This window comes from Nicotiana sylvestris, chromosome 11 (genome assembly GCF_000393655.2).
Source record: "Nicotiana sylvestris chromosome 11, ASM39365v2, whole genome shotgun sequence".
NCBI lineage: Eukaryota > Viridiplantae > Streptophyta > Magnoliopsida > Solanales > Solanaceae > Nicotiana > Nicotiana sylvestris.
In genome coordinates, this window is record NC_091067.1 from 43,349,592 (window position 1) to 43,369,940 (window position 20,349).

Below are 20,349 nucleotides of genomic sequence, written 5' to 3' on the forward strand. Positions count from 1 at the left end.
ACATTTGTCATTTTGTATGATTAAATAGTGGACGGCGCACCTCGGACTACATGAGCTAATCTAATTAATAACCTACAAAAACCCCATTTTTATTATTAAGAAGGTTTGCTCGAAGCTGCGCGAACGCATACGCCGAATTAGTTTTTAGAATTGTAATCATGTCACACGAACGTGTACACAATCACAATTGTATTTTAAATGTCCCTACAGGTTTCTCTACGAATATTCAACAATTATTCCTAAAATCGAGTCAGGATTGCTAAAGCCACGAGTTACGGGCTAACTACACTGTGAAAAGCAAGCGGGCTAACTCAAGGCACATAGATATGCAGCCTAGAAGTATTCACGTGGAGAAGGGGCCTAGCAGCTCATTTGCTAGGCCCATATTCTTTTGCTTGAAATTACTCCCTTAATTTGGTCACATAACCAGTTCGAAGATCCAGGCGAGCTGGACATAATCCCCAAGAATCAGCACAAACCATTGTCCAAAACCTAATTTCTTAAAGCCCAAAGCTATTTCTCTAATAATTCATTTGAAACGCCCTCGCAAAGAATCATACCACAGGGCATGTATTAAAACTAACGATTGAATCATGAAGACTAAAAGTTAAGCTACGATCTGAATCCAGCAAACTTTAGCGGAATAAAACAAATTTCGATATAAGAACGGACAAAGACAACAAAACTACAACTTCTGAAAACAAACCTTACAATGAACACATTAAAACAAATGCATAGTCCCTGAAAATGCAGGTAGGTCCTGGGCAAATTCTTCTTAGTAACCAAATCTATATCATGAGGAGCATGGACTGAACCACACTTTCACATTTTGGAAAGGTTAAATGAGCGCAAGAAATCAGATCCAATGAAACAAACCAGCAAATCAAACCAATGAGAGCCACAATCAGAATTTGCACCCAGAAGAATGAATCGATGCACTGCTTGCACAATGCGAAACAGGGCAGATTTTCAGCTAAACAATTAAAGGTGAACATGATAAAGGGAAGGTCAAACTACTCTACACATTCTAACAGTTTCCCAAGACATGAGTGACATTCATGAACAAGACATAAGCGTGGCTGAGCTTAGCACTGACTTATAGCACTGTAATAGTCCAATAGTCTAACATTATTTATAACACATTGGTGCAAATCCCAAGTCTGAAAAGGAAATAGACTACAAACTATATGACTAACTACTCATAATGATTAACGAGAGAAATGTGCAGAAATCACAAGAAGACCAATAGCCTCTGCTCGAAAGAACAAAACAGCCATTTCAGCTTGATTTCATATGCTTCTGGTCTAGATTTACTCAAGGTTCAAATGTCCTTACATACCTGAAAATGTGAAGAAAGCAACAGCGAGATAATCAGAAAACCCAGCAGCGGTAACAAACAACAAAGTGGACCTCAAATCCAGTGGAACAGTGTACCAAAACAGCTCAAAATCTCAGAAAATGCAATTCATCAGACCAGATTGCAGTGTCAAACACACTTTCACACAAGCAAACACCCAACACCTAGCCTTAATGACTAAGTTTCAAGCCATCTTAGCCCTCGATTGTTCAGAGATCATTTCAGAAGTGAGAGCCTCAAGAATTACAGAAAAAAACTTTCAATGGAATAGTGATTTTTTTTTAGTTGTTCTGATTTCTCTTGTATTTCAGCCTTTTCAGTCTCTCTAAGGTGTAAAAACTGTCTTGAATAAGAAGAAGGCTTTCTTTTTTAAGGCTGAGGGTCTATTGTATGCCTTCCAAGGCAAGGCAGTCAGATTTTTCCCAAAATACCCTTATAGAGCATCTTTCAAAACTGATTGTTGGACAGCTGTCCATTTCCTTTAGATATTTTCAATTTACAGCCTGTTTTCTCTAACCATTTTGGGCAGTTGTCCATTTAGGAAGCTTTCCATTAGTTATTAAAGATTCTTTAAGTTGAAACAATCTCCAAAATCACCCCCTAAAGTCCCCCATTATTCACTTACCCCCCTTAACTTCTGAATGCTCACAATCATAGTAACAATAAACAAACGGGCTGACCCTTTCAAACAAATTGAAATTCAAAACAACTATTAAAATTATGAGAAACTAGCTTGAATACCCTTCACTCATAAACATGAATTCAAAAAATGTTCTTGAAACAAGAATTAATGTGAACGATGCACTATACTTGATTCAATTCCAAAATTAATTCACAAATGTGAAATAAAACCCAGCGGAAAGAAGAAAATCTCATGAATTGAAACCAAACCAAACTCAAACCTTACGAAACTGATTGTCATCGACAACTACGCAAACAAGCTAACTAACAAACTTACAACCAGAACATAATACAATTAAGCAAGAGACGAAAATTCTGAAGGACGAAAACTGGACAAACAAACAACCAAGCAAACAAACAGAAGAGATCAACAAGAAACCAATCGACGCAAAAGAAATTCTCCCAAACCTGCTTCGGCAAGAACTGCATGACCTCGAACAAACTTGGAGGAGACAGTAAACCTTTGACGGTCATTAATCGGTTGTCCTTAACAAAAGACAAACGATTAATGACGGTATTGGGTTCACTTGACCTTGTTAAGCCAAAAAGGAACCCAATAAGAGACTTGGCTATCTGAACCTCTGCTCTACCACTGACGGACCATTTTGAGATGAAACCAACATGTATTTGAGGCAGGAAGGAGATAAGGGGTTGCATGGTGTGATTTTGGGTGGATCTAGGAATTTTAGGGTTTCAAGCGCTAACCTCAGATCTGAGATTCGAGGCGATGGAGGGGGATTTGAGAGGAACTATTTGGAGATTTGGGATGGGGAGGTGGAAGGGAGTTGATGGTGTTAATTCGGTGGCGATTGGACGTCGGCGCCGCCACCGGATGGTGGGGAATTCTGAGGCGGCTACTATGGTTTGGGGGGCAGGGTTCTGAAGTTGGGGTGTTGGGACGATGAACTGAGGGGGTGTGTTCGGACATATATATACTCCCCATACTTTAGTTTCGAGTCGTTCAATCAAGTGGGGATCAACGGCTCAGATTGACACTGGTCGAAACGGCGTCGTTTCGCCTGAAGGGGAATCTGGACCGGGTAGAGGCGGGTTTGGGCTGGACTTGTACAGATCTGAGGGCAATTGGGCTGAATGGGGTTTAATTAAGTGGCCCAAATCCAAATTTCCTTTTGTTTGTTTTTTGAATCTTTTCTCTTTTTCAATTTCTAAATTTCTTTTCTTTTCAAAATTAAAAATAAATTCTAAATTAATTATTAAAACTAATACTATCCTATCAAATGAACTAATTAACCTCTAAAAATAATTACCATACTAATTAAATACCAAATTAAAGAAAGCTAACAAAATTCAAGAAATAAAAATGCAAAAATGAACTATTTTGTAATTTTTCCATTTTTATAAAACACTAAATTACTAATTATTTCAAACATGCAAAAAATTAAATCCTAAATGCAAATGCAGCATATTTTGTATTTTCCATTAATTAACAAACGAAATGCACATTCAAAAATGCAAATAATTAACAGCAAATGCCACAAAATCCACAAAATTGCAAATAATGAAACGAAATTACTTTGTTTTGAATTTATGGGAGTATTTTATGTAGGGCAAAAATCACGTACTCACAATATCAATCAGCAGCTAGCGGGACCTCACGAGTCCGGAAATTGATTGATATGAGTATGACTAATTATGGTCCAGGCTCACGACTCTCGAACTTGGTTGATATCATAAGGAGTTTTCTTGTTGGAGAAGTTAGGTCTTATGTTGCTCAATTTGTTGAGTTTCTGAGCAACAAAGATTCTTGGCAGCTCCAGGTAGAGAATTAATTATTAGCTTTTTAACGAACACTGGCTTTATCCTTATGGTTTTGCATTCATAGGTTGAAGGTGCTTGGGTTCTCACCAGTGCTTATGATAGCTCTACTCCTGCGATTGACCATTTTCTGGAGCCAATATTTCAAAAATTGTATACCAATCAGGTGTGTTTTAGACCCTTACGACATGTTGTATTTTCTTTCCAACTATAGGTTGATTTGTGGTTTTCTGAATGATTGGTTTACATGAAAGTCTTGAATTAGTGGTCGCTGGTATTTTGTCCGATCATACAATTTCACAGGGCATAGCAACCAAACAAATCCGAACACTGCTCTCGATCAGTATGACTAAGCCTGCTCCAGGCTAATTATTTTTATTCAATTTGCCTATCACTTACTTTGCTATTTTTTTTCCACAGATAAGACACTTGATCTTTGCGAAGCTATGAAGTTTAGTGTTATTCTTTGATTTGCTCAGTTTATAAAGATGCCATATTGCCAGCAGCAGCTCAAGGTAGACAGTGATGTGTTGTTGATTACCTTTCTACACCTTCTTTAGCGTCTTGCGATTCTAGCTTCACACTTGCTTTATCCTTATGGTTTTACATTCATAGGATGGTTCTGCTTGGATTCTCGTACTCATTTTCTCTTTCCGCCTCGCCCATATATTTGATATGGTTGAATATGGGCTGGTGGTGGAAGTTCTTGTAAAGCTTCTGGACTTTCCAGATGAAAGTCTTTGTGAGAAGGTGTGTTTTATAATTGTAATAGCACCCCCCATTGTCCCCCGTCCCCACATCTTGTATAAAGATTAGCCGGTTGAATGTATTTTCTTTCCATCTATAGGCTTTCCTGGTAGTGGGACAGATTGCTGCCGGTGATTGTGATTATCTTCTTGACCATGGCGCTTTGACTCCTTTGCTGAACAAGTCAAAGGAGGCAAACAACAATTTTCCTATGCAGAGAAAAGGCACGAGAATTTTGTCACTGATTTTTAAAAACAAGCCGGATCTTCCATCTGAGCAGGTTGGTTAATGACTGTTGAAATAAAGTTCTTACGCCTGCAATTATTTAATTCAAAATATTGCTTTTCCTTGAGCATTCAAAATACCATCACCGTGGGGTGTACCATCTGCCATCACCTTAAAAAAATGATTTACTCAATTTATGTGACACATTTTCTATTTTTGAAACATTATAAAATGTTGGACGACATTTAATTTCTATGCAATTTTCACAACTTTTAAACTATTCGGATCTTAAACTTTGATGTAATGTTTCCTCTATCGAACTAAGTCGTTGCTTAACTTCTTCTTTTACTATCACTAATAGTAATAGATAAGTCAAATTTAACATCTTAAATTCAGGACCTATCTAATATCGTCAAATAAATTGATTTGAAATTTTTAAAAGAAATAATTTGTTTCTTTTTTAAATGAGCAGAAAACACTAGCTATATCATGCCTCAATATTCCTCCTATATTATTGGAGGTCTTGAATGTAAATATCTCTCAATGTGTCAATTTTAAGTGCTTTTCAAGACTCTATTTGTAGCTTGCTCCAAATAGAGAGCCAATTTCATATTGTTGGAAATTGGAATAAGCCCTCGGAGGTCCTCTAATTTAGTAAAAATGAAAGAACGAACTTATTTGTCTTTACATTACTAATTACTATTCATTTATCAGGTAACTTCAGCAGTCTATTCTCTTTTTGAGCTTCTTCGTTCAGAATATGATGAGGTGCTAACAAATGTATGTTGTGCACTTTCTTACTGTATTGATGGTATACGTGGCATAATCCAACACCACAATAACTGGGATATTTATGACTGGCTGGTTGAACGCCTCCGGTAGTAGAATGTTTTAGTTTCCTCATTTAACCTACCTTTTCATATCTAACTTATGATTGAATCTGATATGTACGTCAATTGATGTTTCGGGCACGAGTCTTGTTCAGTGATAATTCCCGTCCTCAAATTAGTTGTAGGTATTGTTGGAAGAGAGGAGAGCTGATATTATAAGGTACATGGGTCTTAAGGAGCTTTTAGAAGCTTTCGTGTTGAATCCAAACACTTTGATGAATTAACCAATGAAAATAGGAATGAAATAAAACAAAACAAAATAAAATGATTGAAAGGTGGAAACATCATAAACAGTATGCATTCAGATGATAATTCAGCATGTTCCTAAATCAATTTCCAATTTGATGTATTTCTATTCAGTTCATTTCTTGACTCTACAGCACTGGGGGTTATGTTCGCTACTGGATTTAGTCTGGGTTATCTATACATAGGACCCATCTACTAGCATGCTACAAAGCTATTGTTTTTATTTCCTACACATCCACTTTTACTTTTTTTTTAAAGTTATTGTACTAGTAATCAACAACCTATGTAAATCTACAGTTATCGACAGTGGTTGTCTTTAGTGTTGACTTTTCTGTGCAACAAGACATATGATCAAAATGGCTATCGAATCTTGTGCTTAGGATCGACACACCTCTACCACTTCTCTCACCTTTCCAGCTTCATGAAACTTACTCCCATGCACCTATGCCCTTTATGTGGAAATTTCTAGTACCTCACAGTGGAGACACTCTTGTTACATCTACCACCCCCAAGCTTCTAATGCCTAATTTTTAATTGTCTCCGTATTCATTAACGCTGCCCACTAAACAAAATTTTAAACAAAATGAATGGGTGTAACCTGCTATGTGCCAAAATTATTGGATGGGCGCATTAGGCAAAGACCGGTGGAATATTTTTCATCTTTTTTTTTATTGTTAAAATGTAACCGTGTCAGGCATGCATATTGCTTTGTTTTTTACTAACGATAACTAACTTCACCACCTAGTTCAATCCTGCCGACCTTGGTTGCCTGGTGACGTTGCTTGATAACCACAACAAGGACGCAGACGTTGTCACCGACATTTGCAACATTATGTATGGCATTGTCAAGCATGGGAATATGGAAGTATGTCTTTAATATTTAGAAGGACAGCTAAAATAATCAGCTCCTGGGTACATTATCCTCATGCCTTCTAAGATCTTAACAGATTTTGCTCATGGGTTAGTTAAATAGGTGGATATGAGATTGAAATAGTTGGTTGTAGTATTTGGAAAAGAAATGGCCCCCAAATTTTCTCTTTTCTTTTTCTTCTAGTGAGACTTCTCATTGGATGAAACCATAGCCATTTATCTAAATAGTGTGTAGTTGTGAGCAGGTTGTGATTGCGGTTGTATTTATAAAACAACTGGTCAATTTGATTCAAACTCTGAAGGTTGGTAAGTCGGAGCTTGATCGAGTAGAAGAAATCATTAATGCTATTGCCGCAACAATTAATATTGCTATTGCCAGTGGAAATGATGCTCATATCAAGTGTGTAACCTCTTTTTCGGGGTGATGATCTCTGACATAGCTAATATTTTTACTAAATTTCTCTGTATCCTTGTGCTTTTGGCTTTAGGTACTTGGTAGATATCTCCTATATAGAGGTTCTATGTGATTTTATTGCTTCATGCTATAGTGAAATATTTATGAGGGACAATCTTGAAAAATTAGAGAAAATCTTGGAGTTTGGGGCTCCGTCTATTGACTATGCTCGCCGGATTGAAAAGAATATTAAAAGCATTCACTCTAGCAGTTCGCCTAGGCAAGTACCGTTCCATTTTGGTGAGTTTTTGCGGAAATTGGACAAGTATCTGGGAATGAGTAAGCTGATGGATCTCAAGGACATCTTTTGAGTCTTACTTACATTCTGTTGTCCAAGTACCCTATAGAATTATAGATTTAAAGTACCCTGAAATTTTACCCACAATTTAGTGTATAATTCAGTTAAATATCTAAGTTTGCTATTGAGAATATGACAAATCCAGTCCAAGAATCTAAATCCAGTCTAGAATATGACAAATCTAGGTTAAATCACTCTTTTCACTAGATGATGAGGTGTTTGAAGTCTGTAAAGAATTCAAACACCTCGCATAAATCACTCTTTTCACTATGTACCATTTTTGCTGGAGCAATAGTGAGTGGTATGAGGACATTAATGATGCATTGCAGTGCAATACGCAAATATATTAGATTCTTGGACTGGATTTGTCATATTCTCAACAGCAAACTTAGATAGTTAACTGAATTACACACTGAATTGTGCGTAGAATTTCAGGGTACTTGGATAACAGAATGTAAATAAGACTCAAAAATGTCCTTGAAATCTATCAGCTTACTCATTTCCAGATACTTGTCCAATTTCTTCAAAAACTCACCAAAATGGAACGGTACTTGCCTAGGCGAACTGCTAGAGTGAATGCTTTTCAATAGACGGAGCTCCAAACTCCAAGATTTTCTCTAATTTTTCAAGACTGTCCCTCATAAATGTTTCACTACAGCATGAAGCAATAAAATCACATAGAACCTCTATGCAGGAGATATCCACCAAGTGCCTAAAGCCAAAAGCACAAGGATATAGAGAAATTTAGTAAAAATATCAGCGATGTCAGAGATCATCACCCCAAAAAAGAGGTTACATACTTGATCCGAGCATCATTTCTCACTGGCAATAGCAATATTAATTATTGTGGCAACAGCATAAATAATTTCTTCTACTCGATCAAGCTCTGACTTACGAACCTTCAGAGTTTGAATCAAATTGACCAGTTTTTTCATAAATCCAACCACAATCACAACCTGCTCACAATTACACAGTATTCAGATAAATGGCTATGGTTTCATCCAATGAGAAGTCTCACTAGAAGAAAAAGAAAAGAGAAAATTTGGGGGCCATTTCTTTTCCAAATACTACAACCAATTATTCCAATCTCATATTCACCTATTCAACTACCCCATAAGCAAAATCTATTAAGATCTTAGAAGGCATAAGGATAATGTACCCAGGAGCTGAATATTTTAGCTGTCCTTCTAAATATTAAAGACATACCTCCATATTCCCACACGTGACAATGCCATATATAATGTTGCAAATGTCGATGACCACGTCTGTGTCCTCGTTGTGGTTATCAAGCAATGTCACCAGGCAACCAAGGTCGGCAGGATTGAACTGGGTGGTGAAGTTAGTTATCATTAGTCAAAAATAAAGCAATATGCATGCCTGACACTGTTACATTTTAACAATAAGAAAAATATTCCAGTGGTCTTTGCATAATACACCCATCCAACGATTTTGGCACATAGCAGGTTACACCCATTCATTTCGTTTAAAATCTTGTTTAGTGGGCAGCTTTAGTGAATACGGAGACTATTAGAAATTAGGCATTAGAAGCTTGGGGGTGGTAGATGTAACAGGAGTGTGTCCACTGTGAGGTACTAGAATTTCTTTACACATGAAGGGCATAGGTGGATGGGAGTAAGTTTCATGAAGCTGGAAAGGTGGGAGAAGCTGTAGAGGTATGTCGATCCTAAGCACAAGATTCGATAGCCATTTTGATCATATGCCTTGTTGCACAGAAAAGTCAACACTGTCGATAACTGTAGATTTACATAGGTTGCTGATTACTAGTACAATAACTTTAAAAAAAATAAAAACTAAGAGTGGATGTGTAGGAAATAAAAATGATATCTTTACAGCATGTTAGTAGATGGGTCCTATGTATAGATAACCCAGACTAAATCTAGTAGCGAACATAACCCCCAGTGCTGTAGAGTCAAGAAATGAGCTGAATAGAAAAACATCAAATTGGAAGTTGATTCAGGAACATGGTGAATTATCATCTGAATGCAAATTGTTTATGATGTTTCCACCTTTCAATCATTTTATTTTGTTTTGTTTTATTTTGCTCCTATTTTCATTGGTTAATTCATCAAAGTGTTTCCTTAAGACCCATGTACCTTATAATATCAGTTCTCCTCTCTTCCAACAATACCTACAACTATTTTGAGGACGGGAATTATCACTGAACAAGACTCGTGCCTGAAACATCAATTGACGTACATATCAGATTCAATCATAAGTTAGATATGAAAAGGTAGGTTAAATGAGGAAACTAAAACATTCTACTACCGGAGGCGTCCAACCAGCCAGTCATAAATATCCCAGTTATTGTGGTGTTGGATTATGCCACGTATACCATCAATACAATAAGAAAGTGCACAACATACATTTGTTAGCACCTCATCATCATCTGAACGAAGAAGCTCTAAAAGAGAATAGACTGCTGAAGTAACCTCATAAATGAATAGTAATCAGTAATGTAAAGATAAATAAGTTTGTTCTTTCATTTTTAGCAGATTAGAGGTTCACTGAGGGTTTATTCCAATTTCCAACAATATGAAATTGGCTCTCTATTTGGAGCAAGCTACAAATAGAGTCTTGAAAAGCACTTAAAATTAACACATCGAGAGATATTTACATTCAAGACCTCCAATAATATAGGAGGAATATTGAGGCATGATATAGCTAGTGTTTTCTGCTCATTTAAAAAAGAAACAAATTATTTCTTTTAAAAATCTCAAATCAATTTATTTGACGATATTAGATAGGTCCTGAATTTAAGATGTTAAATTTGACTTATCTATTACTATTAGTGATAGTAAAAGAAGAAGTTAAGCAACGACTTAGTTCGATAGAGGAAACATTACATCAAAGTTTAAGATCCGAATAGTTTAAAAGTTGTGAAAATTGCATAGAAATTAAATGTCGTCCAACATTTTATAATGTTTCAAAAATAGAAAATGTGTCACATAAATTGAGTAAATCATTTTTTTTAAGGTGATGGCAGATGGTACACCCCACGGTGATGGTATTTTGAATGCTCAAGGAAAAGCAATATTTTGAATTAAATAATTGCAGGTGTAAGAACTTTTCAACAGTCATTAACCAACCTGCTCAGATGGAAGATCCGGCTTGCTTTTAAAAATCAGTGACAAAATTCTCATGTCTTTTCTCTGCATCGGAAAATTGTTGTTCGCCTCCTTTGACTTGTTCAGCAAAGGAGTCAAAGCGCCATGGTCAAGAAGACAATCACAATCACCTGCTTATAGTGTAGCTACAGTTTAATACTCCAATCACATAAAAAGCTCTTCTTTTTCCCAAAGTGTGATTTCGTCTTCCATTTAATAAGCATTTTAAGCAGTTTTGCCTATCACATTTGAGGTAAGCTTATTGGGATGACCACATTATGGAAAGGATGATCTTACTAGCTTGAATTTTACCATATTGCGATGTTTTGAAGGATTTATTAATTTTTCTGTAACTGATATTATAGTTGGAGCATAGTGGCTAAGTAGGGCAAAATAGCTATCACAGTTTATGGGTAAATAGGAAAAGCTTCTCCAACTAATCTTTTGTACTTGTTTTTGTTACCAGTACCAATTCTTTTAATAATATCTGTCCATTCATCAGGCATGACCACTATCAACTCGATTTTCTTCTCTTCACTAGATGGAAGATGCACGATGCTCGAGTTTATTCAATAGTATAGTAGAAGTTAGCTTTGTCAATTGCTAGCAAAAATAGAGTTGTTACATTGCAGTATATTGGTGATAATATTGTCCGGTTATTTGCTTGAGACTGATAGATTTATCTTCTTAGATTACTTCAGTGCTAATCTTGACTAGTGGAGAGTTGATGCATTGATTGGATAGTAAAAGATGGATGCTGCTGGATTGGAGTGTCCATATTTTTATACCACAAAACAAACAAAGATCTAAGGTGCTCTGCCTCTTGTGGCCAGTGATCCTCTTTTTAATCTCTGACTCTTTCTTGCGATTACCTCTCAAGCTATAGTGAACAAGTAGAGGATGAATTACTGTAGGCAGGCATACCATCCTTCTGTTTGATCAAAGGCATCTGAGCCTGAGTACTCAGATCACTCAAGAGGAGAATGCTCTTCGAGCAATCCCAACTCTAGCTCCAGATGGCTTTGAATAGAATTAGAATGTGCAGGTCTCTTTCTCCCTTTGGCTATTGTGTATCAAGGAAGTGCTTTACCATTTGATGATCTAGTTGCCCTGCTATGTCTAGCTGGGGTGCTGATCCCAGTTGTGTAGTTATTGTGCTTTAGTTTCCTACTTAGTTGATGGTGAATAGCATCTTCTTCTTGTGGAAGTAGTTCCATTGTGAACTTTGGTATCTGATAGTAAGTACCTCAGTAAGTGTCACGGGGGCGTTTTTGGTCAGTCCAAAGTCACACCCGCGCGGCAGTCAAGTTGCGCACTTGACTCAGCCTTCCCTAAATACTTAGCCAATTTTCAGCAAGTTTGGCCTCAACGATTTTTAGACAACAATTCAATAGGAACAACAACAAATACGGGAAAATCCCAACCTTTGCATTAATTTCGAAAATATACAAAGGACCCATCACTTTGCTATGAACACAAGTCGTTTACAACCCACTCTTGACAAAGAATACAAGTCGTTCTTGGCCAACACTAAGACCTGCCCAAGCCTAGCCTTAGTCCATTTTGAAACACTTTGAAACCCTCACATTTCACTCTTGTTTCCCACTTATAATTTCACACGAAATTATCCATACCCCATCTGACTAAGTCCAAAGGCCCTATTTATAACATATAGGCAGCCCTTAGAACTTGACAACACAATGACACTTGTCGTCTACAGCTTTTTCTACTTGTCGGACTAAGACTAAATCTGTTCCTAACATGTAGTTGACATCCCCAACTACTTATGACATGATATACACGAAATGGGATAATGATACAAGCATAAATCAGTCATGGTCCAAAGAGGTTATGACAAGGTAACCGCCAAACTACTTTTCATGTGCATTGCCCAGCTGAATCACGCCCAAGGATGGCATTGCGCCCAGCCTTGGCTCATCTTGACATTGCTCCGCACCAATTTCATGCCCGCAATCCGCCGCCCATGATTTTGCCGCACACGCCCGACGCCGCTGCTGCCCGCACACTGCCTTGGCCGAGTTTCTGCCTTGCCCATGTCAAACTTCATTTCCCTCGTGCCATAGCTTGTATTTTCCTTCACATAACTTTGCCTTAGCTATTGAAAGCCCTTGCCATCATCCCGCATTTCCGCCTTGCCTTAGCTTAGCCCGCACTTAGCTGCCACAACCCAAAGTGTCGTGCCATTGATTTTGGCGCGCATGTCGTGCCATGCCGCTCTAACATTGCCCACACAGCTTTGTCAAGCCTTTGCCAAGCGCGTCTTGCCTATCCCAAGGCCTTGGCCAATACTTGCCCACAACAACCCTCAATGACAATGTCTTGCCCGTCGTCCGCATGATCGTTTTGCCCGCACGTAGGCCAATGACAAGGCCATCACGCCCAAATCCTTGCCACAGCCGTGCCACGCCCGATGACAAAGAGTCAGGCCCTAACAGTAAGCCCTTATGCAATCTGCCATTGGAAACCACAAGAAGTCTACCTCTGACTATTTCATCTATCACAAATTTTTATTGTGAATAGGTTCCTGGTTTTTGCTTAATACTTCACCAATGTTGCGGAAGCCAAATGTATATAGTGTGAATAAGTCACAACTACTATACCAAAAATTATGACAGCCACCAAATAATAAATAAGACAATAAAGCAATAATAAAAGGAACACCAGAATTTACGAGGTTCGGCCAACTTTGCCTACTCCTCGGACACAACCAATATTTTATTCCACTCCAAAAATACAAGTGAAATAATACTAAAGAGAGAAGATACAAATGCTTTAAACAGATGAGAAGGCAAATGAGAGGTGTGTTTAAATCCTAAACATTAGGCCTTTTTTATAGGGGGAAAAATCCCCCCAACTCTTCTTCCAACCGATGTGGGACTTTGGCATTTTGCCAAACTTCAACAAATCTCCACCTTGGCAAAATTTCACATCTTCAATTCTTTCTCAATAACAAATTTTGGTTGTGTCTTCATCTTCAATCTTCCGTGTTCAACAATGTTGATCAAATCCAAACAATGTTGAAACTTGACCGCAGTCACCACTTTTGTCAGCATATCAGCAGGATTCTCTGTAGTATGAATTTTCTTCATCGTGACTCCACCTTCTTCTATGATTTCTCGTACAAAATGATACCGAACATCAATGTGCTTCGTCCTTGCATGATAAACTTGGTTCTTCGCTAATTGAATAGCACTTTGACTATCACAAAAAATTGTGATACCTTTTTGTTCAACACCAAGCTCCTTTAGCAATCCTTGAAGCCAAATTGCCTCCTTCACAGCCTCTGTAATAGCCATGTACTCTGCCTCTGTTGTAGACAAAGCAACTGTTGACTGTAAAGTAGACTTCCAACTAACTGGTGCCTTTGCAAAAGTAAACACATAACCAGTAGTTGATCTTCGTTTGTCTAGATCACCCGTAAAATCTGAGTCACAATATACAACTACAGACTGATTGTCTTCCTGCTTAAAACCTAACCCGACATCTACAGTATTATGAATATACCGTAGAATCCACTTCACAGCTTGCCAATGCTCCTTCCCTGGATTTTGCATATATCTGCTAATAACTCCAACAGCTTGTGAAATGTCAGGCCTTCTGCAAACCATTGCATACATCAAGCTACCAACAGCATTTGCGTATGGTACCTTTGACATATACTCTCGTTCAGCTTCATCCTTTGGCGACATAGTAGTACTCAGCTTAAAATGGGGAGCAAGTGGAGTACTAACTGGCTTAGTCTTGTCATCTATGCCAAAACGTTGTAGTACTCTCTTCAAATATTCTTTCTGAGATAAACAGAGTTTCTTTGAACGTCTATCTCTAATTATCTCCATGCCAAGAATTTTCTTTGCCTCACCCAGATCCTTCATCTCGAACTCCTTCTTCAGTTGAATCTTCAACTTATCAATTTCTTCCGAATTCTTGGAAGCTATCAACATATCATCAACATATAGGAGAAGATATACAAAGGAACCATCTTTAAGCTTGTGCAAATACACACAATGATCGTATTTGCTTCTCTTGTACCCTTGCCGCAACATAAACTCGTCAAATCGCTTGTACCATTGTCTAGAAGATTGTTTCAATCCGTACAATGATTTTTCAAGTTTGCACACCATATTTTCTTTTCCAGCAACTTTGAATCCTTCTGGCTGAGTCATGTAGATTTCCTCCTCCAAGTTTCCATGTAAAAATGTAGTTTTTACATCCATCTGAACTAGTTCTAAATCCAATTGTGCTACCAAAGCCAACATAATTCTAATGGAGGAATATTTTACAACTGGAGAAAACACTTCATTGTAATCAATTCCCTCCTTTTGAGCATATTCTTTGGCCACCAATCTTGCTTTGTAGTGAACATCTACTTGGTTAGGAAATCCTTCCTTCTTTGCAAATACCCATTTGCACCCAATTGCTTTCTTTCCCTTCGGGAGATTGGCCAATCTCCATATATGATTCTGATGAAGGGACTGTATTTCATCATTCATGGCAATCCTCCACTTATCTTCTTCTGAACTTTGGACAGCGTCTTTATAAGTGGTAGGAACATCATCAGCTACAATTGAGGTTGCACAAGCAACCGTCTCTATGAGACGAACAGGTTTCGTTATTGTTCTTTTTGGCCTGCTGGTTGCTATTGATTCAAGTTGTTGTTGAGGTTCCTGAGTTGGAATCTCCTCTACTGGCTCTCCTTCCAGAGGGTAATCTTCATTTGTTTCCTCCTCTGCTTCTTGTGTAGGAAAAATAAATTTTCCCTCAAACTCCACCTGCTTAGAAGCACCTTCATTTTGTTTGGTATCTTCTGTTACCTTATTTACCATAGCAGATTCATCAAAGGTAACATCCCTGCTGAATATTACTTTCTTTGTTCATAGGACACCATAAGCGATATCCTTTGACTCCAGAAGTAATTCCCATAAAAATAGCCTTCTTTGCCCTTGGATCCAATTTTGACTCTGTCACATGATAATATGCAGTTGAGCCAAACACGTGCAAAGAGTCATAATCTACAGCAGGCTTTCCATACCATTTTTCAAATGGTGTCTTGCCATCAATAGCAGCAGATGGTAGACGATTAATGAGGTGGCATGCATATGTAATTGCCTCAGCCCAAAATTCTTTGCCCAAGCCAGCATTGGACAACATACACCGTACCTTCTCCAGCAAGGTCCGGTTCATACGTTCTGCCACTCCATTCTGTTGTGGTGTATGTCTAACAGTGAAGTGTCGGACGATGCCATCATTTTCACAGACCTTATTGAAATGATCATTTTTGTATTCACCTCCATTGTCTGTGCGAATACACTTGATCCTCCTGCCTGTTTGATTCTCCACCATCGTCTTCCATTTGAGAAAAATTCCCAGCACTTCATCTTTGTTTTTCATTGTATACACCCATACTCTTCGGGAAAAATCATCAACAAAGGTTACAAAATAGTGCTTCCCACCCAATGAAGGTGTTTTGGAAGGACCCCAAACATCAGAGTGTACATAATCCAAAATGCCTTTAGTATTATGGATCGCTGTACCAAATTTAACCCTTGTCTGTTTCCCTTTGACACAATGCTCACAAAACTCCAAGTTGCAAGCCTTTACTCCTTTTAACAATCCTTGATCTGATAGAGTTTTCAAGGATTTTCCTCCAGCATGTCCCAAGCGCATGTGCCATAGCTTGGTTGCTTCTGCCTCTTTGTCGTCACTGGATGTCACTGTCGCTGTCCCAATAACTGTACTGCCACGATAGCGGTACATATTATTATTCTTCCGATTAGCCTTCATTACCACTAGTGCACCGGAGCATACTCTCATCACTCCATTTTCTGCAATGATTTTGAACCCTTTTGATTCTAGGGCTCCTACAGAGATGAGATTCTTCTTCAAATCTGGTACAAATCGAACATCTGTTAATGTTCTGATCATTCCATCATGGTTCCTTAATCGTATTGAACCAATGCCATATGAGGTAAGAGGGCTGTTATCCGCTGTGTGGATGACTCCATATTCTCCTTCTTGAAATTCCACAAACCAGTCCCTGTTGGGACACATATGATAGCTACAAGCCGAGTCCATCAACCATATGTCTGATGATGTTGATGACTCTGTTGTAACTAATGAGAAGTCTGAATCATCACAATCAGCTACATTTGAATCCATAATGGCCTTTCCATTGTTATGTTTGGCCTTATTCTTCAACTTCGGACAGTCTTTCTTCCAGTGCCCTTTTTCTCGACAAAAGGCACATTCATCTTTGCTGGGTCTGGATCTTGACTTGGATCTTCCCTTCTTTGTCCTCGTTTGATTTTGAGGACGACCCCTCACAAATAGTGCTTCTCCTTCTCCGCCCTTCTGTTTTTCTCGCTTTCTTTGTTCATAGCTGTACAAAGCCGAACAAACTTCTCTAAGAGAAACTTCGTCATTTCCATGGAGTAGAGTAGTTTCAAGGTGCTCGTACTCATCAGGAAGTGACGCCAACAACATCAAGGCCAAGTCACCATCATCATAAGTTGTATCCATATTTTGCAAATCTGTGACCAACTTATTAAAACTGGTGATATGTTCATTCATCGTGGTACTAGGAACATAGGTGAAGTGAAACAGTCTCTTCTTCATGTACAATTTATTTTGACTGTTTTTCTTTAAAAATTTATCCTCCAATGCTTTCCATAATTTACTTGCAGAAGTTTCTTTTGTGTATGGATATTTCTGCTCTCTAGCAAGGAAGGATCGAATGGTACCGCAAACAACATGGTTGATAATTTTCCAATCTTCTTCTCCAATAACATCTGGTCTCTTTTCTTCAATGGCAAGATCTAGCCCTTGTTGAAAAAGGACATCTAGAACCTCGCCTTGCCACATCCCAAAATGCCCGGACCCGTCAAAAATTTCTACCGCAAATTTCGCATTTGACACAATTCTTGTCATAAGCGAAGATGCCAATGATGACGTATTGTTGACACTTGATGTAGATTCTTCTTGTTTATTGTCTCCCATATTTGACACAAATATTATTTAATAGCTGACGACACAAATCAAGATTATTTCCTTTCTGATGTAGAAGATCAGACTAAGCTGCAACCACAGAGCATACTCAGACAGAACCTTGACTCAGTTACCAAGATAAATCTTTTCTGATGTGGAAGATCAGACTATGCTGCAACCACAGAGCATACTTAGACAGTACCTTGGCTCTGATACCAATTGTTGCGGAAGCCAAATGTATATAGTGTGAATAAGTCACAACTACTATACCAAAAATTATGACAGCCACCAAATAATAAATAAGACAATAAAGCAACAATAAAGGGAACACCAGAATTTACGAGGTTCGGCTAATTTTGCCTACTCCTCGGACACAACCAATATTTTATTCCACTCCAAAAATACAAGTGAAATAATACTAAAGAGAGAAGATACAAATGCCTTAAACAGATGAGAAGGCAAATGAGAGGTGTGTTTAAATCCTAAACATTAGGCCTTCTTTTACAGGGGGAAAAATCCCTCCAACTCTTCTCCCAACCGACGTGGGACTTTGGCATTTTGCCAAACTTCAACAACCAAAGCAAGGAACTAAGTTTTCCTCTTTTTTCCTTATTCTGTGAAATCTCAAAGTTGAATGACCTTTGTATACAGTTAAGGGTGTTTTATTTTACTTAAAAACAAGGGGATTAAGTTGTGATTTTGCTACAGAAAAAAGAGACTGCTAATTTGTGTTTGTGCTTAGGGTCTATTTCTGTTGACTGTTGAGCTTCTGTTGTGCTATGCTTTCCTCTGTTTATGCAATTGTGTTTTTGGTTTGCAATTCTCAGAAAATGTCATTTTTGATGGGCAATAATTTTTTTGTTGCGATATATTTTTGCATGCTCGCCCTATTTTATACAACTTTATATATAGTATCTAAAATGCATTTGCTATTTGGATGTTCAAACTCGTTGAGGAGTGCATAGTTGATAATTCTCTTATTGGGGTATTTCTTTTTTATTCTTTTGAGCCAGTTTGGAAAACCACCTTGGAAATGGATTTGGGTATAATTGGGTGTAATTACATAGTTTGGTATGTTTGTTTGGCCAAGTAATTGTTTGGTCAGCATGGAAATTGGGTGTAATTAGAGGGGTATAATTACACTCTTCATTTCTCAGGGGGAAGTGAGAATTGGTGGTAATTACAAGGTTGCTTTTTAGTTTTTTTTCCTTTTTGTTGTTATTTAATTTATTCTCTTTACAACTTTTTATTTTTATTGTTTTAATTTTTTAATTTTATTTTTACTTTTTAATTTCTTTTAAAATTTTAAAATATATTTTTCTTTGTACAATTTATCTTTTACTTCTCTATCTTTACTTCTTGTGTTCCATGTAATTGCTTATATTTTATTTTTTATTTTATTTATTATTCTATTTTTTGAAACTACACCTAGTATTAGAAATAATGAGTCATTAAGAAACCTAGCATATAATGAGTGATGCAATTAAAGTAGAACTTCGTTGTTGAATGTGATTATAAACTTATCATGTTTCTTATTCTTAAGTTGCAGTGGGACTCACTATTATTATGTTGGAATTTGACATATGTTAAACTATTTTATTTTTTTTAATTTTGAAATTGTGTTATATTCATGGTTCCAATTTACTTGTTTTTGCAGTATTGGCTCACATTGCATGTTCTTCATTTTTTAGTTAGAATTGATGGATTAGTTTGTCAAACGTTTGAATAATGTTATGACACTATATTTATAAATATTAATTTATTTTATCAAACATGAATTCCGTGATGTTCTTACAAAACATATATTTTTTTAGTTTTTGTAAGTATCTAAACTAAATATTATTAATATAAAATATATGTATAAATTATTTTTACAGTCTTAGTTATAAATATATGATTACTAATGAATGTATATTCATGTAAAAATATACTTCCTCTGTTTCATATTAAATAAAGCACTTTCTTTTTAGTATGTTCCAAAACAAATGACACATTTCTAAATTTGGAAATAATTCAACTTTAAACTCTTTCATTTTACCTATTTATACTTAATGAGAAGTTTTTATAGTCACATAAATGTCATGACCGCACAAACTTTTTATCACTTAAGCTTTTAAGACCACAAGTTTCAAAAGTCTTTTCTTTTTTCTTAAACTCCGTGCTGAGTCAAACTAACTCATATAATATGCAACGGAGGGAGTACATCTTACAACAACAACAACAACCCAGTATAATCCCACTTAGTGGGGTCTGGGGAGGGTAGTGTGTACGCAGACCTTACCCCTACCCTAGGGTAGAGAGGCTGTTTCCAAAATAGACCCCCGGCATCCTTCCCTCCAAGAACTTCCCACCTTGCTCTTGGGGAGACTCGAACTCACAACCTCTTGGTTGGAAGTGGAGGTTGCTTACCATCAGAGCAACCTCTCTTGTCAAGGAGGGAGTACATCTTAAATATCAAATATAATATTATTTATACTTATAAAATCTTATAGGCATATATTTATTATACTAATTTTTAGTTTCGATAATTATTTAATTTAAAATTTAATTTAATTGTGTAATTACACTTGTGCTACCAAACAATAAACTTATAATTACATTGTAATTATTCTATGACAAACAAATAAGTTATTGTAATTACATAACTGTGTAATTATTACGTTAGTAATTACACCAAT

At 37.1% G+C, this 20,349-nt stretch overlaps 1 protein-coding gene across 1 annotated transcript; it reads left to right on the forward strand.

Annotated features, from left to right (window-relative positions):
- The first annotated feature begins 4,242 nt into the window (after positions 1–4,242).
- Positions 4,243–7,028, forward strand: LOC104214003 (importin subunit alpha-1b-like). The gene is made up of 4 exons (XM_070162303.1): positions 4,243–4,329; positions 4,430–4,564; positions 4,662–4,841; positions 6,668–7,028. Exons 1-4 carry the CDS (start codon positions 4,303–4,305, stop codon positions 6,797–6,799), a joined length of 474 nt encoding a protein of 157 aa, XP_070018404.1. The 5' UTR covers positions 4,243–4,302; the 3' UTR covers positions 6,800–7,028.
- Positions 7,029–20,349: the final 13,321 nt, after the last annotated feature.